General features: G+C 47.9%; 8 protein-coding genes across 8 annotated transcripts; 2 read left to right on the top strand and 6 right to left on the bottom strand.

Annotated features, from left to right (window-relative positions):
- Positions 1–3,085: 3,085 nt before the first annotated feature.
- On the top strand, positions 3,086–4,903 carry FPSE_02872 (uncharacterized protein; the record flags this gene model as incomplete). Its single annotated transcript, XM_009255991.1, has 3 exons — positions 3,086–3,505; positions 3,561–4,740; positions 4,791–4,903. 3 exons carry the CDS (start codon positions 3,086–3,088, stop codon positions 4,901–4,903), a joined length of 1,713 nt encoding a protein of 570 aa, XP_009254266.1.
- Positions 4,904–5,284: 381 nt separating this feature from the next.
- On the bottom strand, positions 5,285–9,895 carry FPSE_02873 (uncharacterized protein; the record flags this gene model as incomplete). The annotated part of the gene is made up of 9 exons (XM_009255992.1): positions 5,285–5,583; positions 5,632–6,037; positions 6,088–6,378; positions 6,424–6,865; positions 6,915–7,887; positions 7,940–8,326; positions 8,375–9,509; positions 9,561–9,677; positions 9,725–9,895. The coding sequence occupies 9 exons, from the start codon at positions 9,893–9,895 to the stop codon at positions 5,285–5,287; spliced, it is 4,221 nt and encodes a 1,406-aa protein (XP_009254267.1).
- Positions 9,896–11,257: 1,362 nt separating this feature from the next.
- Positions 11,258–12,698, bottom strand: FPSE_02874 (uncharacterized protein; the record flags this gene model as incomplete). Its single annotated transcript, XM_009255993.1, has 5 exons — positions 11,258–11,940; positions 11,987–12,278; positions 12,326–12,379; positions 12,427–12,570; positions 12,627–12,698. The coding sequence occupies 5 exons, from the start codon at positions 12,696–12,698 to the stop codon at positions 11,258–11,260; spliced, it is 1,245 nt and encodes a 414-aa protein (XP_009254268.1).
- Positions 12,699–14,057: 1,359 nt separating this feature from the next.
- Positions 14,058–16,339, bottom strand: FPSE_02875 (uncharacterized protein; the record flags this gene model as incomplete). The annotated part of the gene is made up of 7 exons (XM_009255994.1): positions 14,058–14,288; positions 14,407–14,862; positions 14,920–15,167; positions 15,420–15,433; positions 15,593–15,607; positions 15,913–16,094; positions 16,154–16,339. The coding sequence occupies 7 exons, from the start codon at positions 16,337–16,339 to the stop codon at positions 14,058–14,060; spliced, it is 1,332 nt and encodes a 443-aa protein (XP_009254269.1).
- A 2,180-nt stretch (positions 16,340–18,519) lies between these two features.
- Positions 18,520–18,828, top strand: FPSE_02876 (uncharacterized protein; the record flags this gene model as incomplete). The annotated part of the gene is made up of 2 exons (XM_009255995.1): positions 18,520–18,765; positions 18,808–18,828. The coding sequence occupies 2 exons, from the start codon at positions 18,520–18,522 to the stop codon at positions 18,826–18,828; spliced, it is 267 nt and encodes an 88-aa protein (XP_009254270.1).
- Positions 18,829–19,081: 253 nt separating this feature from the next.
- FPSE_02877 (uncharacterized protein) lies at positions 19,082–21,112 on the bottom strand (the record flags this gene model as incomplete). The annotated part of the gene is made up of 2 exons (XM_009255996.1): positions 19,082–19,085; positions 19,164–21,112. The coding sequence occupies 2 exons, from the start codon at positions 21,110–21,112 to the stop codon at positions 19,082–19,084; spliced, it is 1,953 nt and encodes a 650-aa protein (XP_009254271.1).
- A 555-nt stretch (positions 21,113–21,667) lies between these two features.
- FPSE_02878 (uncharacterized protein) lies at positions 21,668–22,838 on the bottom strand (the record flags this gene model as incomplete). Its single annotated transcript, XM_009255997.1, has 2 exons — positions 21,668–22,371; positions 22,418–22,838. The coding sequence occupies 2 exons, from the start codon at positions 22,836–22,838 to the stop codon at positions 21,668–21,670; spliced, it is 1,125 nt and encodes a 374-aa protein (XP_009254272.1).
- A 592-nt stretch (positions 22,839–23,430) lies between these two features.
- FPSE_02879 (uncharacterized protein) lies at positions 23,431–24,765 on the bottom strand (the record flags this gene model as incomplete). The annotated part of the gene is made up of 5 exons (XM_009255998.1): positions 23,431–23,772; positions 23,823–24,055; positions 24,107–24,260; positions 24,310–24,416; positions 24,465–24,765. 5 exons carry the CDS (start codon positions 24,763–24,765, stop codon positions 23,431–23,433), a joined length of 1,137 nt encoding a protein of 378 aa, XP_009254273.1.
- Between the last annotated feature and the right edge of the window lie 194 nt (positions 24,766–24,959).

The following is a 24,959-nucleotide window of genomic DNA, read 5'->3' as shown; positions in this document are numbered from 1 at the left end:
TCGAGCTACCCTAGACGCTTTCGAATAACGACTTCAACTTGCAACAAAACAACACAGATTCTATCACAATACTCGAATGAGTGGTTCTCTTCTTACGAAATTTCGAAGCCATTCTAATGATTGAGTTATGGAATAGTTATGCATCTAGACTAGAGTCCCAAATAGAGTTACATCTGTTCGGTGGAAACGGACGCCATTGTGGAAGACACTTTTGGCATCATTAAACATGTTCACTTTATAACACAGCAACAATCACTGAACATGCTTAACTCGACGTGTACCTAATTTCTCAACGCCTACCCGCGTATCTCGCATTTTATCCGTAAGATGTCTAGTCATGTCGCAGCTGTGCCGCACCGCTTGTTCTACCACTGGTCCGCTTACAAGACATCCACAGGTCGAGAATCCTACCATTTAACCGATCTATCCTTCAAAAAACATGGAAAAGTGTAGCTACAGTGGCCATTGCCTCGTGAATCTGGGGAACCACATGCCGATCAGAAGGGTTACAGTGCAGCTCAAAAGTGAGGGATTGGCTCAAAAGGTCTTGTTGAAGTATCCGCTTAGCCGTTGCTCATGGTAGAGAGATCTACTGCCAAGACTTTGCAATACTGTCATCTTGGCGGGTTACCTCGCCTACCGAATGCTGTTATGGTAGTGGATATCAGATGGTAGATGTTCTTGACAACACAGTACGGCAGAGTAGTGGTTTACTGAACGTGGTATCGAGAGAGCTTACCTTGAGCTCGTCAAGTGTTATTCCTTTCGCGCATATTCATCTCCGTCCAAGTCACGGCTCATTCCGAACAACGGGGAATGCTGACAGCTACAATGCCACGATACCCCAGATACCGTGCCTGCGTGCATCTGGTCCAAGCTGTCAGTATCCTCCGATGCTCAAGGGTCTGCATGGTGATGCGGCTGTCATGATAACCCGACAGCCGAATACGCTTACTGAAGCATATCCAGATCCTTGGAGGTGACCCCAGACACTGTTGACATCTCGGGTATAGACATCCCGAAGTGTTGATCACCGTGTCTACACATGCTCAGTCTAATTCTGGCACGTAGACCCATGCTTACGACGCGCTCTCTCAAGACCAGGTGCACCTACGCTTTCCCATGTGATAATGCCCACGATCCAGCCTCCCGGGTCGCGTACACTCATCAACCAAAAAGACAAAGATTCATGCCTACAAGCCTACAAGGATCACGGTGACACACGGCCTTTTCCCCGGAATGCGGGGAGAGTGCGCACGATCCACCGTAGCCAATGTCACAGTAACCCCAAAAAGGGGGGGAATCACCGAAGAAGAATGCAAATCCATGCTCAAAACAAGTTTGACGCGTACCAAGACTGGAAGGACGTGCATGATGGACACTGAACGATTACTTGGCTGATACAATCTGACGGTAGAGATTGGGGGTTTCTAGGCTTTAACCCCAAACATGGCGTTGGTGGCTTGGAGTTGACGGTTGGAGTTGTGACATGAACGCGTCTAAATTGACCGAGATACCGAGTCACAATTAGACGAGCAACGTGTTGATGGCGCCCTAGAGAAACAAGTACGGAATCATTCCTTTTAAATGTGTCAATATTTTATCTAGCTTCAGAGACAAGCTCAGCTCAGTCGGTGCCACGTCCGATCTCAGCCGTTGGTGTCAGTCCGGCAATTACCGGTCTTCAATGCCGTAGTAGTCGGCAAAATATTCCGCTCAGCTCATTGTGACAGACAGAAAATGAGGGGAAAAAGGCATTGATGCCCATCAAATGAGTGTAACTAACGGCAAGCTAAGTCAAGCAAAGAGGGTCGATTGCCACACCCTTCTTTCGTCTCTCTGTCTGCGTAAATAAGCTTGATGGTGAAGAATAACGGACAAAGTTTGGGGTCAGGGCATTGTGGGGAAGCACGTTTCTGGAGGGTTGATGGGGGTTTAACTTTGGCTCTCAGACATTCATCAATCCATTTGTCTTTCCACCATTTCATAAACCCTTTCTTCAATTAAACATGACCATCTCTGTCGGTAATAGTCCAGTTCATGCCAAGTAAATAGTCTGTATCAGCTATTACAATACTGGCATGATTCCAACGAAGAATTCGCCTAGTATACTGGCTCATGTGATGGTCTCGGAGAGAACAGCGAGTCCAGACAGGGTCTAACTCGTCGGCCAAGAGAGTCAGTCATGAAAAAGCTGACCAATTGGAGAGTACGAGGTTGACCATGCCGACTCAGTTAGCCGAGGTCATTGCGCCAAAAGAAACACAATTGCTGTCGTGACTGAGCGTGATGGGGCGTAATTATATCGAGTGAGAGGGGGATAATACAGGTTAATAATGATACCCTAAATAACCTGCATCGTCTGTCACTGACAAAATATTCCCCAAAAAATACTCCATGTCTTTTCATCTGTCATGGTTATGGTCGCATCGCATCCGCATCTTTCGTACCCCAGAATTGAAGCCGCGGGAATTCTTGTGGAACCCTCCCCCATCAACAGTTAGTTTCTGGGGGTGGAGAGGCTTTTAGTCTCTCTTTATCGGGCGCTACAACCTTAATAGAGTCCCCAGAAATTGAGTTTAATCTTTCCCACTGTCCGTGGTGCTGTCTTTCAGCGCCCTTCTTTGATACATGACTCGGGTTCATCTTGACCGAAGCACAGTATCTTTGGTCTAAAACTGGTTTGGTTCGTCGTTTCGGTCAAAAGCCAGCGAACAAAACCACAATCCAATTCGTCCTCTGTATGCGGGGAAAGGTCAGCGGTGGCGTGGGAGACATGGGGCACTGATTCGCGGACCCCGTGGGGAAATACGACCGATAATCCTGGTCACTATCTTGGATGTGACTCTTTCTTGGCAAGTCTTTGCTTTCATAGCCGGACTTTATCAACCGACGAGGGTATACCATGGCATGAGAACTAGACAGGCCCACTGCCTTGGGTGCGGAGACTGCTTATATCTATCCTTATATCCTCCCATTCCCTTCCCCTTCTTCTCTTTTTCCCCAGATCTGCATTGAGCATTCTCTCCATTCCTCTTTTTTCTCCTCCCTTTCCCTTTCGCACTCCCCTAAACCTCAATCCACAATGGCGCCCTCTCAGGATCCCGCCCATGTGGAAGACGGCGGCAAACTCCCCGTCCACCACACAGAGTTCTCGGGCCACAACTCCCAGGTCGAGCTCATCGAAGCCGCCGTCGCAGCCAGTGATGCAGAGGCTCTCATCCCCAAGAAGGAGCTGTTTAGTCGCTACGCTCCTGCTGTGGCATTCAGTATGGCTTTGAGTGTTGCGCTGGTCATGGAGGGAATGGATGTCGGTCTCATCAACAACTTCTTCGCTCATGATGCCTACCTCAACCGCTTCGGTTGGCCCGATGCTGACGGCAAGCAACACATTTCTACAAAGTGGCAGGGTGCTATCGGTGCTGGAAACAACTGTGGTTCTATCCTTGGTCTTTTGCTCAACGGTTTCCTCCAACAGCGATTCGGTTCTCGACGTGTTTACATGGTATGCCAACAATTCCTCTAACTCACAATGCCTCAGTAAAGCTAACACACCCCAGTTCGCCATGGCTCTCATGTCCTGCACCATCTTCGTCCTCTTCTTCGCCGTCAACGTCGAAATGCTCCTCGTCGGTAACCTCCTCTGCGGTATCCCGTGGGGTATCTTCCAGACCCTCACCACCGCCTACGCCGCCGAGATCTGCCCCGCCGCCCTCCGAGGTTACCTGACCGCCTGGGTTTCCATGTGCTGGGGAGCCGGAAGTTTCCTCGCCACCGGTGTCCTCCGCGGCTCTCTCGATCTCAAGGGCGACGCTGGTTGGCGTGTCCCTTACGGTCTGCAGTGGATGTGGATTCCTCCTCTGTTCACCGTCGCTTTCTTCGCCCCCGAGAGTCCCTGGTACCTCATCCGCCGCGGTAAATTCGAGGAGGCTGAGAACAGTCTTCGTCGTCTCGCTCGCAAGGGCCACTACACTGATGAGACCATGGCTCAGACTCTTGCTCTCATGAAGCACACCAACGAGATGGAAAAGGTCGAGGCTGAGGATGCTAGCTTCATGGATTGTTTCCGTGGCACCAACGCCCGCCGAACTGGTATCGTCTGCATGGCTTGGATCATCCAGATTCTCAACGGTCAATCCATCACCAGTTTCGCTGCTATCCTGCTCAAGTCTGTTGGTATGAGCAGCAAGAACGCTTTCAACTACAACATGGGTATCCAGTCCGTCAACATCTTTGCTACCGGTATCGCCATCACTCTCATGGGTAGAATCGGCCGTCGTACATTCTACTTCTGGGGTTCTTCTGGAATTGGCGCTTGTATGTTGATCATTGGTATCCTGGGCTTCGCTGCCGACGGCGACAAGGTAGCAATTGTCACTGCTGCCTTCCTCGTCGTTGTCCAGTGTATCTTCAAGGTTTCCCTTGGTCCCACCACCTACGTCGTCGTCGCCGAAACCGCCTCCAGTCGTGTCCGAGCCCAGACCATTGTCATTGGTCGTGCCGTCTACGTGTGTGGTCAGATTATTGTCCAGCAGCTCAACCCCCGTATGCTCAACAGCAGCAGCGACGCATGGAACTGGGGAGCCAAGACTGGAATGTTTTACTTTGGCCTCTGCTTCATTTGGGCTGTCTGGATCTTCTTCTTCCTTCCTGAGACCATGAACCGTAGCTTTGCCGATCTCGACTACCTCTTCCAGAAGAGGACCAACGCCCGCAAGTTTACTACTACTCCTATTGACTGTAAGTTTCTCTGCATTCCTTATTTTAGATCATGGCTAATTATGAAACAGTGTTTGAGATCGTTGGACCTGGCAGGGACGATAAGCTTCAGGGTGTCGAGGTTATCACTCCCGTCAACACCAACACGGCGGGACAAGATATCGAGGGTGGCAAGAAGCTATAAAGAGTCTTGTAGATGTTTCAAGTTAGCGTAATATCCAATCTGTCATGAATGACATAATGTTTCTCTTCTAATAATGCGTTGTCCTGTTGTGCTCCCCTTGTAATTGATACATGTAGGCCTGGCCTTTTATCATCAACCTCCGTGTTGGGACCAGCAGTGTAGATTTGGTTATGATGTCCATCACGTGAATTTTCTGCGTTTTATTCTCTGAGAAATTGAGTACGCTTTTTATAAGAACAAACTTCAGGACATGGATAACAGAAGCATCAACCATCCAGTCGCATGGTAGAAAATAAAAATACTGAGAGTTGGGACAAGCTTCGAATTCTTTTTACAAGTTACTAGTCTCAGATATGTTTACATCAATTTATATCTAACCGCTTAACCAATCTTGCATCCCGATGTAGCAGGCATAGGTGCATGGGCATGCCCACAAGCCGAGAGCACCTCGTGAGCACCAGCCTCATGCTCATGACCCTCATGACCCTTGCCCTTGTTATCGTTCTTCCAAGAATTGTGGCAAACACAAACAGGAGTAGCGAACGACCCTCCAATCTTGCTTGGCCCATTAGGCTGATAGAATGGCTGAATGTCATCGGGAATCTTGAACACCTTGAGAACCTCATAGTTGTTCTTACTGTAATCAGAGACACCGTAGCCGTCAAAGCGCAGTTTCCAAGCTGTCATCCGTTAGCATGTGCTGTTTGTAATCGCATGTAAAAACTTACTCGTTGGGAAAGGAACCATCTCGTCCCACTCGGTGGTCAGATAAGTAGCAGTCGCAGGCTTCCTGATCTCGGACGGGAAGATAGCCTCGAGTTGCTCCGCGGTCAGCTCCTTCTTCTCACGTGCCTCCTTGACCTTGAGCTCAATCTCCTTGAGTCGCATGGGTGCCATGTAGTTGGCATAACCAACGCTAGACGCATCAATCGAGACCTTCTTGGAAACACCCTGAGTGTCATGTCCGCGACGAAGGTTCTTGAGCTGTGCTAGAACCTTGACCATGGTGACCAGACCAGTGGCGGCGACGTGCTTGGGGTGGTACTCGCTGAAAGCCTCGGCGAAACTAGAACAGTAGTTCAGTTCGTGTCGCTCATCGGCTGACTCGCTGGTGTTCTGTTTCTCCGCCTTGTTCTGTAAAAGTATTAGCCAATGCTATATCGCATGATCGCATCCAGACTTACGATATCGCACACAACGACCGTGCCCTTGGCAAGAGTCATTTGCTCGGGCTTTTTGGTTTCCCAGTTGTAGGCTTGAATGGTAGTGCTTTGAGATGCCTTGCGAACGATAGGCAGACGAACACTCCATCTCTGAACCTTGAGAACAAGAGCCTGGATGCGCTCATTGGACTTGGCATCGTCCTCAAACGCGAGCTTCTGGATCTCAAGCCAGGCTGCCTTGATTTCCTCACCTCTGGCGTTGGGCTTTTCAGCGTAGAGATTCTGGAAGAATGATTCCATGACCGAGGTGAACTGTGATGCGTCAGATAGAATTCTTCAAACTTGCAAGTTACTTACCGCAAGGACCACATTGTATGCACTGTCCAAGCCAGTCAAAAGAAGGATGGTAGCCGCCTTTGTGGTGTTCTTCTCCCTCTGCAATACCTCGCCGGCGACCCTGTATCCCAAGGCCGTCATAAAGTTAGGCTTATCATGGCCGAAAGAGGCTATGGCTCCAAAGAAACCCTGCACCCATCGCGTGGTGCGCCACTTGCCGGCCTCGCAGATATTGCCTTCTTGGGCCAGCTTGAGGAGGAAGCTCATCGAGTCCCGGAAGGCCTTGCGGCGCTTGAGAAGCTTTGTCTCATCGGTATTGTATGAGAGGAAGACCTGGCAGTTGTTGATGTGCTGATAGATCTCGTTCTCCGAGTAAGGCGCGTGAGAGTTGGTGTCGGAGCGAAGCAGATGGCCGAATCCGAGGAAATCAGCAACGAAGCGGGTCACGATGGGAACGGCGAAGCTGGACCATGTCAGATGATGATTGCGAAAACATTGGATGGAAGACTTACTCTCGCACGATATCGAGCTGATATATGCCCTTGGTCTTGTCGGTGGTGACAACTTCGCGCTTGATGATGTTCCGAGCAATCTCGACCAAGTATGATTGGATATGCTCATGGTCAACAGTCGAGTGCTCCGCCGCAGCAGCGAGAGACACGCCATTCTTCTCGGGGTCGTTGTTCTGACCAGGCTTCAGAACATCGTGGATCTCTGGTGGAAGATCAGAAATCCTGGTACGAGCAGGATGAACCAAGATGTCAGAGGTGTCCTCGAGAATGAGCTTGATGTCATCACTGTGAGTCAAGTACACTGTCTTGCTCGGCCGTTGAGGATTGGACTTTGTGAGCTCAAAGTCGAATTTGGTCATCTCGCCGCGAGAGTTCTTCTTGGCCTTCTTCAAGGGGGTGGTCTTAACACAGAACTCCTTGTCGTAACCCTGTGCCTTGGCAAGTTCGGCAAGCTTTTCACCAGTGTAGAATGGGTGGAAGAACCGGATAGAGTCGTAGGGATACCATTCGGGGAACGCGCGCTGGATGAGTCGGTGGAACATGGAGCTCTTGCAAACATCGTTGTCTGGGGTGACCTCTTTCATACCCCAATTGGTCAAAGAGTTAGTATTCCAGTCGACGGTGTAAAAGCGATCCGATCGGACGAGGGTGATGGCGTCGGAAAAGATGGCCGCCCACAGCGCAGAGTCCAGATCGGAAGGACCAGGGTCGGCGTTCAATTGACCGTTGGCCTGATTGGTCTCGCAGAAGATACCGGGATACAACTCAACCTTGTCAGGATGTTCGTATAGATCACGCAGTGCGTTCTGAACCTGCTCGTTGGGAGTGATGCTCTCGAAGGTCTTGTGGCGCTTCATTTGGAAGAAGTCTCTGAAGTCGTTGAGCGTGCCGATCTCCCACTTGCGAGCCTGCATGATGCCGAGAATCTCGACGGCTCTGAGACAGCGAGGGACATTGAGAGGACCAAAGTTGGCTACGAAAGAGTCAGCATCGTATTTCGAAGAGAAACTGCTAGGGCCACTTACCGATGGGATCATCCATAGCACTTGTCAACTCATTGACCATGGCCTCGTCATCGAACAAACCAGTGTACTCGTTCCTCTTGAAGGGTTTGAATCGAGGGTTTCCATCCTTGCGAAGACCAAACTCCTGCTGCCACGGCTCAAGAGGTTTCTTCAAACCCTCCTTGGCCTTCATCTTACCCATCTCCTGCATGAACTGGGGAAGGCCCATCGACTTGGGGTCCCATTGCTCATCCTTCTCGAAGAGCTCGGCCATGAAATCCTCGGCATAGCTCTCATCCTTCATGGAGATGGCACAATGAAAACGGTAGAGGAGGTTAAACTCAACTGTGACTTGATTGCCTAAGCCTCTGGAGACGTTCTTGTGGTTCTTCATGTCCACACGAGGATCTGGGAAAGGTTAGTCTGGAGGTGATACTTGAAGTCGGGAATACTAACCAAGAGTGAAGTTGGTATCAAAGTTCATGAATCCCATGAGCCCACGAAGGTAATCATGGATCGAAATCTGGATGTACATGCCGCAGGTTATGAGTCGCGCGGTCTGGAAAAGATCTTCATCTAGCTTGTCCCAAGCAGCCTCATGAGCCTTGAGAAACTGCTGCAGAACACCCTCGGGGCTGATACTCTTGGAGTTCTCATCAGCATCGTCGCTGTGCTCCTTACCTGTAACTTGAACACAGAGTGCCTTTTGGCGCTCACTCTCCTTTCGAAGGCCCTCTTCGATACCAGCAAGGATTCTCTGGCGCAAAGTGTCTGCGAGGTCATCGAAGTCTTCATCCTCGTCATCGTCATCGTCAATTCCAGCTGATCGACGACGCTTCCACTCGTTGTGGTACTTCCAGATATCGTCAGTAAAGGCTTGGTCTGCATCTTTGACGAATTCCTTGGCAGCAGATGCCAGAGGAGAGAGCGTGTATTTGCTAGGCACAGAGAAGCGGCCGTTCTCGTTGATGCGACGGAGCTGAGTGGCGACGTAATTGTGGTACCGGTTGTACATTACAAGGTAAATGCAAACTCCAGGAGGCTGTCGCAAGAGTCTGTCCTCGGCGAAGGTGTCAGGCTTGAGAAGTCCAAGCTTGTACTTGTCATCGCGGATCTTGCGCTGCATCTCCTCGGTGAAGCCGTAAAGAGGAGACAGGTCAAGGTAAGAAGACGAGTCAGAGATGTTCTTGTCGGCATCATTGGTTCTGAAGATGTCGTGAATGATGATAGTGGCGTGGTATATCAGCATGGACGACAAACCAGAGGTGGACGGTCGACCCTTGCCGTCTGGACCAGGGTCTTCTCGGGCCATTAGGCGATCGAAAAGATCAGCAGGATCGGGTAAAGCGCCCAGAGGATGAGTCTTTGATGGGACTGTTTTGGCATACGGAGCACCTGCTTCTCCGAGTTGGGGGTGCATGGCACTGTTGAACTTGCCATTGGCTGTACGATACTTGAAGGCATCGCCGAGGTATGTGATAGGTGGATGAAGCATACGCTCATACTTGTTCTTTACTTCTGTCTCGATGAACTTGGCACGAAGAAGACTGTCATTGGAGATGGATCCAACCAACTCTGCCAAGTTTGTTTTCTTCAAGCCGTCAGCATGGATTAGTAACAATATGTATCTGGGAGTACTTACGTCAAGAGTTTTGGTTTTGATGTAGTGGACCAAAACATTCTTGATAGCAGGAAGATGCTGAAAGGTGAGGATACTGCGTAAATCAGTCCACCACTTGACTCCAGGTCGGGTTATATCCTTTTAAGTGTCAGCGTATGCGTGTCAGCGATACCAAGAAAGCTTACTCCGATGAGAGCATCTCCGTGGAAGCCAGCAAGATACTTGGCTTCTCTCAGTTCCCCGTTGAGCTTCTGGATCTTGGCATCCCACTCAGGCCCAGATGTACGACCATTGGCATGGCCATTGGCATAGCCGTTGGTGTTGCCATTGAGGAGGGATTGCTGGGACTGAGACATGGTGACGACTCAGATAATCAAGGAAGAGGGCTGAGATATCGTTCCTTATGCCTGCATAAGTGGTGAGATAGAATTGAACGATGTGGATGGTATCGAAATGGTTGAATTTGGTACAACTCAATAAGAAATGGAAAATCTAGCTCATTTATGGATTTCCCCTCAAGACAACTGTTGCATAGCTACGAGACAATGATTATATCTAAGCAATCTAATTCGCCATCACTCAGTGCATCCAGCCGCATTCTTAGTTCTGCATGCCTAGTTGTCCGACCGCCAGAAGGGAGCTGCCGCTTGACGTGATAGCTCAATGTTTCCAGGGAGAACTCTATGGGGGTTAGATCGATGCATGACGGTGGTGAGGGATATGACATATCAACTGGAGAGGGTAAATAATAATTGCTACGCAGGTGCACTCCAAGATAGCTTAAGCTGCCGCACTAATTTAGTCTATCATACTTCCAGTAGCCATGTTCTTTCACGTCTCCAAAGATAAGACGAATGGTAACTAAGTAATGTCTCAGACTATCACACCATTCCAAGAATTTCAGCGCAGCCGCCATCGACTAAATGAGAAAATATGAGGATCGCTATGACACACTGCATTTCAAACAGTTGCATGCGAGTCGAGCTATTGGAGGAAGCTTTGGACCCGGTTCGGGCCTCACAGTAAGTAAGACATTTCCAAAAGCACAGGCGTGGGGTCAACAACAAATGATCCTGTTTATCAAATGATCGTCACTGTATCTTTGCGGGGTCTTTGCAATTGTCTAATCAATTCGTCAACGATCGCCATTGAAGATGGAGCTATAACTGGAGGTTTCAGCTGCCCTCTTGACCGTAAACTCTGTCTCACGTCGAGCGGGGAAGTTGGAAGTTGTGAATGGCTGAGTCTCGCAGCGCTGATCGCGGCAGGGGTTCAGCTGAGCTGCGATGAAGTAAGCCTCGTAATCATGGACACTATTGAATGTTATCTGCTGCGATGGGACGGCACTATTGACGATAGCTTGTGCATGCGTCAATGGTTTAAAAGTTAATGATGCAATTGGAAGATGATATGTGGAGGAGGAATATGATAGCGTAGCTAAGGATAAGCTGCAGACTGCTATTCTTCTTGAGGTAGCCTTAGGGTAGCAGAAGAATTTACTAATAGAATTTGTACTATTGCCAGCACGACCGCCCTTGCGTGCTTATTGGTGTCCTTGGCGGGGTCGGTAAGCGAGACCTTGAAATGTTAAAGCCTGAACACTTATCTAGGTCCCGAATTATACAAATAAAATCAACACAGTAGTAATTGGAAGCGATGTAACAACCCTCTGACATATGCAACTGAGATCCCACACATCAACTATAACAAAGGTATGCTTAGTGTTTGACCTCAGAAACATCAATTTGATGCATTTCTGCAGAAAACTTGCACGTGGCTTTGCTGCATGAACAATTGTGGCCGTACAAGCAAGCAACATCACGACACTTCAGGCCAGCATTACAAACTCCCATGCGGATCTCCCGTCGAAAGACTAGCTTTTCTTCTTCCGTGAGTGGACCATGAGAATACTTGCAGGAAGACTTCGAACACGACCCATATAGGTGGTGCAAGCGACAGTATCGCATGCCAACCTTGCCAACCTTGTGTCTCCAACTATCCAAAGCTTGTTGATTGGGCTTTCGCAAGTGGTCATCGATTCGGCACCCAGCCGAGTTCAACCGTACTGAACTCTTCGCTCGGGACTTTCGAGAACTTGCATCCTCCTTTGACCCTACCGTGGACGCCCAGGTCGAAGAACTTGGCACGGATGCTAGTGACTCTGGCGATGATGCCACGTCCCGCACAGGCGCGGCTTTAAAAACATCCTCCATCTTGAAGCTTTTGAAACGAAGATCACGAAATTCTCGACCAACGCTGAAACCATGAAGCATTGTAACTCGATCAACCACAGAATCATCATGGCAATAATCCTCCAACAGTCGCACGTAAGAATTATCATGACAAGCCCCAAAGATGATATGGCGGCAAGTAGGATTTCTAACAAACTGCTTGAAACAACCTGCTTTTGCGTGAGCCAAGAGAATGGTAAGAAGCATCACGCTTACCTTGAATTTTCTTATCTGCTCGATCTTTACCACTCCCAACAAGTAAAAAGTCGGTACACTCGGATGCCTGCGTGAAGTCTTTCGCAAATTCCACGAGATCACGGGGCGCCTTGATGATACCAGATGAAACGAGAAAATGGGACAAACCAGCCTCATTAGCATATGCCTTGATGATGATAGGGTAATCGGATAGATCTGGCCTGTTCGCTTGAAGAAAACTGCGAACTCTATCACGTAGATCAAGGGACGCCTTTGTACCACCTTCGCTGGCGGCGTAGTACTCATCTTTGAACTGGAACCGGTCAGACAACAGTGATATGAAAGATGAATATTACATACGATGTACGAATCAGCATCGGCATCGATCAACACTAGAACAAAGGAACTGCGCTCCTATAACTGGTCAGGTCTTATAAGCTGTGATAAAGATAAAATCATACCATAGATTGCTGCAATTCTTCGTATTTGGCGCGCGAGTCATCTGCGTCCTGCTGCGTAATACGTCTCGCAACCCGCTCACTTTCAAGATCCCGGACGGCGTCATCATATTTGCCAACCAATTCTTGAATTTGACAACTCAGAGCCTATAATGATTAAGTATGGTATCGAGACGTTGCGCGATAGGAAATGTCAAGATTACCTGTAACCGGGACACCTGCCCCTCTTCTGCAATCCTGAACACGGCGAAGTCTTCCGTCAGTTTCCCGCTCATTGTTAATGACCGGCTCTGGACATGTGTTGAAACTGCAGGCAGCTTTGCGAACGAAATAGCGCAGATATATCACTTTACCACGTGATTAGCAACAGTTGTTTCAGCAATTCTTCTGCAGCCAACAGCAAATACGTAATTCCCTTTGTATGTCCTTATCTGTGACCACTTGCCACAGCGCTTAAAAGAGTCAGTCATTCATCACGACCAACAGCCCAAAATCCTGCGGCACAGCCTGGGACTCATAGCAGGTGTTTAGCGTCTAACAAGATGGCAGGGGCACAGGAACAGAATCCTTCGTTGCTGTTTATCAACTAATCCAATACATTTGCCAACTTGAAGTTGATCAGAGCGTGAGTAATAGAAGCCCGATTTTCTCTTTCGCAAGTGTAGTACCAGCTGCTAGAGGATCTACAACGGAGCGGGCCGATTTAGACTAAAGCTTTTAACTAGACATAGACCATAAGGTTGGCATTTGCTTACGATTGATTACCTTTCCGCTTCACTCTTAAACTCTTGGCGTTTCATCAGGTCAGAACAGACGCGTCTTGATTATGCTATTATCCCGCTTCTAACATCTGGGTTAAGCACACGGAACTGTGTACCTGCAGGATGCCATTGGTTATTTGTGAGCGGTAAGATTACGCAGTTATTTCTTGTTTTGTTTATGTAGGCAGAACCATATAGCCAATAGCAAACAGGACTCGCGTTGGACTTTGTAACCCGGCTGACTGCCAACGGTGTTGGGTATGGCTCTGCTACCCTTGAGCCTCCTAACCACTAACTGCTGTCTGTTAGGCGCCCATACCCGCAGTGTAATGCGGGGGTTGAAAGACATCTTGGTCTACGCATATCCTGCAAGATTGCTTTGCCACCTTGCCCTCTTGTCATTTATTATTTTTCTTCGAAATTCTAAGCATGTCTCGAACGTTGTGGCTGTGTTGTTCTTTTTATTGGATTTTCCGCAAAGGGTCATCGCCAAGCACGTCATCCAACTCCCGTGGCTACAGCCGTAGAGGTTCCAGGTCACACCTTACTGGTTTATAGGGATAAGACCTACAATGCTTACCGCATTATCATCTATCCACAATCGCCGGTCATAGCAAGGAAACTTTAATCCCAATCCCAAAGTACAGAGCAGGACCCTATACGTAGCTCTTGTAGAACCACATCCAGGTTTAGTCACAACCTCTTTAAAGGATAACGCTCAAGTTGTGGATTATCTCATTTAGTACGATTACTACGTAATACAATCATCGACCTCTTCTGCACACATCTAGGTTTAATAGCGGAGAAATGGACTTGAAGTATGTTAAAAGAAATGAAATCTTTAACATATAACCTTTCCGTACATTAGCATAGTCAGCAAGTAACTTTCAAGATAACACGACGCTTTTTACCATGGACACTGAGGACTTTTAGATCGCTATCCCATGTAGAATAACAGTGGCTATAGCGCATTGTAGCGCTTCCATTTGCCGTACATGCCATTATGGAATCACTTGATATCAATCCTTCACCCGGACAATAATCAATCTTGTTAGGCTCGAAGAAGATCCAAAGGATCAACTCTACTGGGATGTAGTTGTTCAGCTACTAGAGTTTCTATAAGCTCTAGACTATTCTATTACCCTCTTGAGATTCGCTTCGTTTCTTGGCTGGATACAAGCTAAAACGCAATCATGCGACCGGGATCGAAAATTCGACTTACGACCTCTTGAACATCTTCGAAGCGCATGAAACCGCATTGCTCACTCTCCAAGTGACTGGTAACGGCAGAGAGCGTGGTAAATCGCCTATCACAACCTTTCTTCGGGCAATGATACAACTTTTGTTCATGCTTTGGCGACTGGAGGTGTTGGGTAAGAGATTGGAGTCGATTGAAAGAAGCCCCACACAGAGAGCAGTCGAAGGCTCCTGTGACTGCATTCAGGGATCTCTCAGTGGCCTCTAAACGGACGGACTTGGACCAGTCGAGCAGTTTCTTGGTTAGTGTGCCGTTGGGATCCCGGCTTCTGACTGCTTCGTAGACCATCGCCCTGTTTAAAGGAGCTTTAGAGCAGCCCTTGTTCTCGAGATGTTGGAACACACCGGCGGCAGTCACGTATGATTGGCCGCAGAAGGGGCAGTGTTGAGTTTCTCCTTGGTGTACCCTACTTCGGAGGTGCTATAAACATTAGACATTAGACATTAGTCGTCAGCAGACTGGGACCTGATAACTCACCATCTTGATACTGTTAAGATCTTTAAAAGACCGATCGCATGGATCGCAGTACAAATGATCATTAATCTCATGGTTCCTTAGATCATCTGCAGTGTCAAGTTCCTCGTCACAAAAATCGAACTCGCAAATGTAGCTGGAGTAATCTGACTCTTCCGATGGCGAATCGGCCCAGTGATTCAGTGCGCTCATATGCTGTTCAACAGCATGCTTGTCGTTGAAGTAGCGGTCGCAGGTCTCACATTCAAAGTCTGGGACTTCATGTGAAGTGTCTGATACATGCTGGTTACGAGATCGCCACGAAGACCATGTTTTCCAACATGTACCGCAAGCAAAGTCCATATGAAAATCAAGTAATTGAGGTTTTGACCAAGTTATTCAACATGAAATAGCGCCCTGGAAAAGCTAGTGAAGATTATCAGAAGCGGTGAGTTTATCCCTTCCACAGAAGTTAATGTCCACACCGCTGATGTTGGTCGGCCTCCTGCATATGCAACACGTACTTGTTTCTTCTTGCCTACCCCGAAGTATTGCCTTGGTGCTTAAGCTGTAATTGGAACACCTCCGTGTTGATCCGCCCCTGCAAATGAGTATCTTGTCACCTGGTGGTCATCCTTCGCCTACCGACATTGGTCGGACATATGCAGTTGGTTCTATTCACCCATCCTTCACTTACGTGCCCAACCAATGACTAAGTAGGATGGAACATATATGACTCAACAACTTGACATGCGGCTGGCCTCATTCTTACCAACAAGAACGCAAACGTGATGTACCGAGCATGATCAACGCAATATTAATCTGTGACGTATATGACGGTATATCAAACGATAGACGACAAATGGTGCAGCGGACCCCCGAAACAGTGGTGAGGATAATCTCAGCGTAAGGATTTAAACGCTTCTGCCCATTTTGCAGAAGACGAAGTTATTCTGTACTCAATTCTTCTTCCTATAACCGACACGGATCCCTTTCACCTTAGGCCGCATTTCTTACAAAATCTGGCGGAGTAAGAACCTGAGCAAACCGCCGTGGTAAGCGCTATACTTGGGGAAGAACCTTTCGTTCTCAACAGTATAATCCTGTAGCTGCTCCAGGCTCTCAAACACTTTAACCGGCAACCCAGTGTTCGCAGTCTCGACGAGATCAACCAAGTTAACATGTGTCCGACGTACACGCTAGACTCAATCAATGCCTTGATAATCTCAAAGAAGAGAGTGGAAGCCATTAAACCTACCTCGCGACATGCTTCCAAACGTGTAGGGGCTGGCTCGATGTTCAGCACATGACAAAGCTTCTGCCAATTCTCAAGATTGTCGGGATCTGTTCCATAAATATCGTTGAATTGTTTCACCATCGCTGCTTTGAAATCTTGCTTCGCATCTTCTTCATCATCTCTATCCCAGTCAAAGAAATCGCTCATTCTATTGAACTCTGTCCAAATTGGATTTGAAGAGTTGTAATTGAATTCAGGATACCCAGCAAAGAACCGATCGATATGGTCGAGAGATCTCTTAACTCTTTTCTTTTTAGTCTTTCTTGAGCGCTTTGGTTTCTTCGATGCAGTTGTGGGATTCTTATGTACAGAATAGAAATTAGTCGCTCTGAGAATGTATGTCACGCGGACGTGCACCTACGCCTGTCTGATCTGTTGGTTGTCCTTCGTGACGAAACCAACACTTGGACCCAAATCGACAGGTGCCGGATTCCAAATACAGCCGACAGGCCTGGCTCGATCTCCGGGCGCTCATCGCACATACAACATAGACCGTGCGGCTAAAGGATGGAAACGGGATAGGTAGGAAACAGCTTGAGTGCTGTGGGTTCGACTACTGTTATAAGTCGGTCGTAGACCTGGGCATCAGGCTTGCAAATGTCGCTTCTGTTACCATAAATGCCCAACCGCGCAACCGATCTGCAACCGATCTGGCCGATGCGGCAAATGGCTGACGACTGGCGTGCATAGAGAACACGTCATATGGGATTGTACCGGCCAAATATTTACATGCGGTTGGACCAGCGTGCAGCTATTGATGCGGGAGGTCGACCTGGTGCGTGAGGTAGGCCTCCTCCCTCTCAACTGGGGACCTCTAAGTGTTGACCCAACAGTGATCTTATTCTCGTTAATTCTCATAATTCTGCAGGGAGAAGAGAATATCTTGTCACTGTTTACTTTAACTACTCGGGACATTATGATCGGTGTGTCAAGCTATATAATTTAAGTCAGCTATAACTACTCCGGACAAGAAGCTCTTATAAGATCTCAACGAGAGTCGAATGAGATCTAAACGAGGACTTTAGGGAGATCGGCATTTCTGAATTCTGTATCTCCGCTGTATGAGGTGCTACAATCTCAGGCTGTCAGTAGTGTTAGTAAGTGTGGCTTGCTCCCGGGTAAGTTCTGAATGGCCTTTGCATTTGTAAGAAGCAGCGTTTAATGCTGCAGAATTGAGGCTCTCTAGACCACTAAATGAAGTCACTGCGACTGCGATAGCGTTTCCTAAGAGAGTCAATTTACTTGCGAGGTGTTGAATGCTTTACCAAGAGAAAACGAAAAGGGAGTAACGTTGAACAGCCACCTACTACGGGACAGAACAGCAGAAGTAACGTGAGCGATCAATGGAACCTCTGCAGAATGTAGTCCATCCTTATAGAAGAAACGCTTTCTGTAATGCGAGGCAAATAAGTAGTGATTACCTCCAACTCCTAGAAATATGTGATGGGTCCGGCCATAAGTTCCGGAGATCAAGCCCAATCGGAGAATATGAACCCTTGAGGAAACCGACGCAATCCGGTACAGCTCCGGGGCCAAGGTGACGAGAAGCTACAAATATTGCCAGTTCAAGCTTGGCATTTCTCCTTACCATTCGTCTCGTCTATTTCATCGGAAAAGGTCTCAAGTGAGGATATGATATGCATGGTGATAGGTAGTTAAACGCAGCCAAGATTGTGTAGGAATCGTACACGTAATTAACTAGCTACCTAGCATATGCATAGGGACTAGAGGATGAGCCAAGACCGAATACATAAAGGCAAGGAAAGAAGGAGGAAGGGAGTTACACGGATTACCCTTGAAGATACGTGCCTGTCTTGACATCCCACTCTTCTTGTCTGCGCGGTGTTGCCTGAGTTCCTTGGCTATAGGTAAGCTCCTTTGCATCCGCTTTCCCATGCAGGCGAGTCTATTGCCTCTTCAGGGTTGTGCCTCACCTTCCAAAGTTGGTCAGGTAGATGCAGTTGGTTCTATGTTTATGCCTAACCAAGAACTGTGCCGTAACAAAGCATTATTCAAGGTTGACTTAGGATCTCCATATATGTCTAGCCCTAATATTACCCACTAAAACAAGGTCTCCTCTATTCGGGGCCTACTAGTGACACATCCAGCGAGAACGTCTCCTCGCATTGCTTACCTATAGAGGCAACGCCAAGAAATACAATCTAATATCAGGTCTGATTTAGCCGGGCGGCAAACTCAAGGTAGGGGATACTCTTTTGTTCACCTTGCTCAGCCCCGCTTACAACACTCAGTATAAGTAGACGTCCCGTCGCTGCAAAACTTCAGTTAACCATTGAAGCATCTTATTCCTCAGTTAAACAAACAGCATGAAGATCACCACTCTTGCAGCTACCCTCCTCAGCATCGGCCTTGCAGCCGATACAGCTGCTGCTGCGTGCTGTAACGTCAAAGTTTGTGATGGCCTTAACCGCAAGGGCAAATGCAAGTCTAGCTGCTACGCTTACGGCAAGACCGTCAACATCAACAGAAGCGGGCTTAAATCATCAATCGCTTCTGGGCAGACTGCCAAAGATTGTTTCTGCACCTTTGGCAAGAACAGGTGTGTCCTCAACGTAGGTGCTAGCCTTCTCACGTCATGCTAACACATCAAATAGTCAATCCTGTATGCTAGTTAATTCTAAGGGCCAAAACGCCCCTAAGAGTTGCCTTTCTGGCATTAATAAGATGTACTGTCAGAAGAAATAAGAGGGATCTAATACCTCAGGTGTATCTGGGTATCCAGGGAGAAAGAGAAGGTGGGAAGCAGAAAATAATACATACCCTTCGTTCCTTTGAGCTTAAATTATAAATAGACCTGTTACACTGTCTTAATATATAACTGTTAGTCGTAGGGGTATATGAGAACAAGTTAATATAGAAGCAGCTGCATTATCTATATCCAAGTAGAATCATTATTATTGCTATCTTTAATCACTTAACCTCTAATCTAAAAGCATCATACTGAACATACAGCGTATCAGGTAACAAAGCCGTCTCGATGCTAGAAGCATTAAAAGGCAAGCTCAGCACAAACTCATTTTTGCCCTGTTTCAGCTTCGACGCAGAAAACTCAAACTTGTGCTCAATATTCTGACACGCAACGGCGCTGCGGACAGCACAAGAACCGCTTCTCCAGTACGGAATCACCCATGTATCTTCATATCCCCCGTTGACATTTACAGTCCATGGTAGATTACTGTTAAATCTGTCCTTGACGGGTGTCCACTTCGCGTTCCCGTTGCCTGTTCTCGATCCTGCGATCTGAACCGTGAACGTAGCTGTTTTCGCGTTCTTGATCTGGTTCTTACTCAGGTCGAATGTCATGGTCCAGTTGTTGACGTTATCGTAGTAATTCTCAGGGCGAAGGTGATTACCCTTGGCGGCGAAAAACGACCAGTGTACATAATTCAGGTCTTTCGCTTCGTCGTCTTTGCCAATGTGAAAGTTCACGCCCTTGGGGAAATCCTTTTCGAAGTCGTATTTACCCCAGTAAATTCGATACTGCTCTGGTTCGAGAGGCTTGGAAGTATCAGGTGCGTAGCCATGAAGATATTCCCCAGAAGACTTGTCGGGTGTTCCCACACGCCAAAGCTCTTTTCCAGCGCTCTCCTCACGCCATGTAAACGTGCCCTTGTTATGGGACTTTGATATCTGGACGTCATCCTTGATGAACCAACCGAAGATGCCATCGGCATAAATGGTGACTCTGTAAGTGCCTTCGACGACTTGTGGAATGCTGTATTGTCCAGACTTGTCAATTTCAGCCCAGTACTGGAGCGACTTTGTGTTGAAAACATTGAGTTGAAAGTCCTGCTTGTTTTCGGACAACACAATGATTGGTCTTTTGGCGTTTTTTGGGAAGTTGACTTTGCCGCTGTACTTGGTTCTCTTCGCCGAAGGAGCAAAGTTGGGAACGTGATGTGCGATGCTGTCGTAGAACTTGGCATTCCATTCGGGGTTGGCATATTGAGCAGCATCTGCTCGCAGATCTGCAAGAGTGGTGTCCTTGCTGCCTTTGTTGAAGTAATAGAACTGAGGGCCCCAGGTTCGGTCGAAACCATTGGTGATATTGGGCATCGGGGCGCCGTGATGACCTGATACCATGTAGTTGTACACGATACCATCGACAACAAGGTCCGAGTGTAGAGGACCTCCATAGTATGTCTCGCGGGTATTGTGAACTAACCACGCGCCGAACGTACTTCCGTCATTGCTGGTAGACCCGTCGCTGAACTCTCCATGAACATCATGGTTACGCCAGCTCTCCGAAAGACTGTACTTGGTCCAATAGTCCGAGTACTGCTTCACGTAAGGGTCGTTGGTTTTGTCGCCGACATACCACGTCGCATCTTGTACTGTAAGGGCACCCGCGGCATCAGGAAGAGGCCCATAGTTGCCGTCGCTTGTTGAAAAGTGAGTCCAGAGTTTAGTGTTTGGCCTGAACAGTGTGCGAAGTTCACCCAAGTCTCGAAGAAATGGTGCCGATGCATTATAGTAGGTGAGGCGAGTAAACGCATGCAGGCCCGTCTCCTCACCGCGAAGAAAGAAGTACTGAGACAGTGTCTGATTGGTGGGTTTGAAGGTATCGCTCATGACAATTCCTCCATACTTTGTGCCACTGGAATCAGTCCCTTTGACGAGACGAAATTGCGCGGTACTTCCTGGTGTCCAGAACCCAGATGGAGTACAAGAGCAGTCGAGATATGGTCCTTTGCCCGTGTTGCCACTGAGGGGACCAAGTAGGTCCTGTCCGTCCAGTGTCGCGTCGATGATATGGCCACTAGACTTGGCTAGAACGACAGCGAAGCGGTCGTTGGCAAGGGAGATGTGGGTGGTATTTTCCGAAGTGACCAAGTCAGCCAAGGCATGACCAACAAGGCCAGCGACCAAGGCCAATTTTGTGACGCTGGACCCAAACATGGTGATCGAAAGTATTTCCTGGTCAAGGAAATATGCCTGTTTCTTTACCGGGAGCGCGCTCAATCTGACTTTTAAAGAATCCTAGAAACACTCGGCTGTTACTATACCGAAGCTTTCGCTTGGAAATATTCCGCATGTCGATTTGTACCACTCTTTGGGATGCGATCATTTAGCCGGCCAAGTCATACTACGGCACTGCGCACTGAGCGCGGGGAAGACAGGGTCTCCGTGATCCAATTCTGGGAGGTGCAAATCTTCTAGGAATGGATCAGCGGCAAAATATTTTATTGGTGCATCTTCAAAGACAATCGTCCAGAAGGTGTATTTGTGTGTCCTCGGGACATTGAAGCAACTAGCCTATGGGCGAAATGGGCGAAATCAGTAGCCATTTTATTCTATTCAGATAGTAATTCTTAGAATATTCATTTTTGTATCCTAAGATTGGAAAGTCTAATATTACTGCCCTAATAGGCAAACCTTTAAGTTCTTCACCTTCTCCGGCGACATAGATACATAACGCGGTGACAGAATCGCTGAGGAACGATATCTATCTGTCTAATTATCATCTTGTGGATACTTGAGTCCATTTGCAGATCGAATCTCATCCATCAGCTCCATCATCCTCAATGTCTCATCAAGAGGAATAATCTCATTCTCAGTCCGACCCTTGGCAATGTCTTCCGCCACAGCGTCAGCCTCCCAGTAGAAACCCAAAGTACCTTTATGTCTCTCCACGTTAAATGTGCGAGTCTCTCTGTTATCAGGCTCAGGGGGACCCGGTCGAGGTCCGACAGTAACGCGGAATCCACCAGGGACGCTGACTGCGGGACCGAAAAGAGTGATGCTACCGTTCGAACCCTCAATGCGACCAAACTCATCTGGTCCCCGGTATCGGAAGCTTGATGTGCATACTCCAGTCTTGACACCTGTAGCTGAGGGATATTCGAGGACGACGACGTTTGCCTCGTCGATACCGTTGGCAATATCAAGGGACGAAAGGACTTTGGGTTTGGGGTGCTCTTTGCCCACTTTCCAGTCACCCAAGATGATGGAAGCGAATGTCAAGGTGTAAAATCCAATGTCGAGTAGAGCACCAGCACCAAGAGCGGGATCCTTGAGACGGTGTTCTTTAGGCAGTGTTGATAGATCAAAGTAGTTTCCAAAATCGACTGAAAGGCGTTGAATCTCTCCAATGGACTTTTTGACCATGATCTCTTCGTGCAAGGCTTTAAAAAATGGAGTGAATCTCACCCAAGCCGCTGATAATTGTCAGTGAAGAACTGTTATACAGATGAGGTGACTTACCCTCCATGACAAAAACGCCCTTCTGTTTAGCAGCATCCATAATCTCCCGCGTCTCCTTGGCATTGATGGTGAATGGCTTCTCACACAGAACATGCTTTCCAGCAGCGATAGCATCAAGACAGTTCTTCTTGTGCAGACTGTGAGGTGTGCCGACATACACGACGTCGACATTGGGATCGTCATACACGTCCTGGTAGTCATCGTAAACTTGAGGCTGATGTTTCGTGGGTGCCTTTGTCCAGAGCTTCTCAACAAATGCATAACCCTTTTGGAGTGAAGAGGACCCGAGAGCTGTGATGGTGTGCTTGGCTCGAGCGTCGGGACGAGTTGTGAGGAGGTCGGTTAGGAACATGGTTGAGATCCATCCTGTGCCTAGAACGCCCCATCGGACGTGAGGAAGAGAGTCTTCTGAGGTAGACATTTTGAAAGTGAAATGTTGCGTGATTGAAATGTTCGTGGGAGGAACAAGAGATAATCTGCTATAGACCAAGATTGAGTTGCGTGACTTTCTATGCTGACGACATACCCTTGGACCTTTGTCTGCCTTCTAATGCGGGGCAATAACGTTGACAAGGTGGTGCACTAGCACCACCTCGGAGTGTCAGAAAAGGTGGTCGCTGAAAGCATGTCAGCGTGTTCCAGTTCTTCCTTACTACTGTACCTACGTCAAGTGAGCATTTGACCCTTCACAGATATCATCCCCAACGTTGAAGCGCAACATGGCTGGTTACTGGAACGTCCATCTGATATCTCGAGGCTCTCAGTCCGTGTTGTGAGCCTGCCTTGACATCAAACATTCGATTCGGGCGAATGGTTTAGTGGTATAATACTCCCTTAGCATGGGAGTGGTCCAGGGTTCGATTCCCTGTTCGTCCAACATAGGTGGTTTAATTCCACCATTATCCTCTCTTTTTGCCTTGCTTCCAGTTTTTGCTGCTTTACTTTCCACTATAACAACTCAGATAAATGTGTATAATATGTGCCTGGTTTCAGAACTAGCCTCCTTCCTATCTTCAAGGCCAAGGAATCGTAGCACCCTTCTCATGAGATTCCCTCGCCAACTCAATGACTCTCAAAACATCCCGACACTGAGTAGGCTTGACAACTAATTCTGCCTTGCCATTGATCGCATCCGCGACGTTTTCATAAAGTCCCATCCATCTGCTTGGAAGAGTTGGGTATTTGCCCGTATACTTCTTGATTTCCGGATCCCACTTCTGCACTTTGTTGTCGAATTCTTCATACGTGGTCAAAGTTCCTTGCATGCTCTCATATTCAACACCAAATCCTTCATCGAGTGGTTTGAGACCTGTGGCGATGTTGTCTTCTGTTATGCAAGTGCTGCGTTGCTGAAACTGCGAGATATCAATTAATACATTGTTACTTGTAGTCGCGCATAACTTACCTTGATAAAAGAACCTTTTGTTCCTCGAACAAGATGTTTGAGCTGCTGCGCCATAGGCGTAACCACAGCCGTCTTTACCGTGACGAGAAGGTCTTTTTGCGCACCGTCGTACTGAAGGATAATTGTGAAAGAGTCCTCAACTTCACTCTCGCCATCACGTTGGACGCGGAAGAATCCAGTTACAGATCTTGGTCGTCCGAAAAGAACAAGAGCCTGGTCTAGACTATGTGTTCCTATCATACTGTTAGCTGGTAGACTGGACGGGCATCGAAGTAGTGGCTTACCAAGACCATAAGACATCCCGGATCCTGGAGTGAACTTGGTCCCCATTTGAGACATCCAAGATGGCGACTCAAAGTCGTAGTGCAACTCGGCTTCTTTGATATCGCCGAGTGCGCCATTTTTGATGAGGTGGCTGAGTGTTTTGAAGTCGGCATCCTGTCTGGGTCAGCATCTTAAACAACATCGCTTCTACCATGGCACTTACCCATCTTCGATTCTGGAAACAAGTGAGGATAAGTCCCTTTTCTTCCGATATCTTGATCACCTTGTCCGCTTCCTCAGAAGTCGCAGTAAACGGCTTATCAACGATCACTAATCCAATATCAGTTCATGCTGTGAGATATGATTTACCTGACATACCATGTTTGCCCGCAAGGAGGGCTTGCTCAGCGAACTGTCCATGTGTATCATGATGAGTCACCACAACAACAAATTGGATCTCAGAATCGGCAAAGAACTTGTCAGCGTCGCGATAGTGCTTGACATGAGGGAAATCGACGGTGCAATGGGATCCCTTGGCGGCGGACGAAGGGTCTGATGGGGCCTCAGCTCTTTGAAGAATGGCAACGAGTTCAAAGTCTGGGATCGCGGTGATGAACGGTAGATGGAAGCTTTTGGCTGAGTTACCGTAGCCAACTAGGCCGACTTTGATGGGTGCCATGGTTGTTGATATCCTGCTATAAATGACGCAAGAACGGTAATGTTTGCTAAGTCGATACCTGTATCAATCACGTCGTAAGTAATTGTTGTAGTAAAGTTGTCATGAATGGTAGAATGACAAATCAAGGGTTACCAATGGTACTGCGTCTGCATTCATCCGGAAACAACGTCATTGAGGACTGTCCCCCGCACCAA

The sequence above is a fragment of the Fusarium pseudograminearum genome, chromosome 3 (assembly GCF_000303195.2).
Source record: "Fusarium pseudograminearum CS3096 chromosome 3, whole genome shotgun sequence".
NCBI classification, from domain to species: Eukaryota; Fungi; Ascomycota; class Sordariomycetes; order Hypocreales; family Nectriaceae; genus Fusarium; species Fusarium pseudograminearum.
Note: the sequence above shows the minus strand (reverse complement) of the source record. Positions and strands in the feature narration are given on the sequence as shown.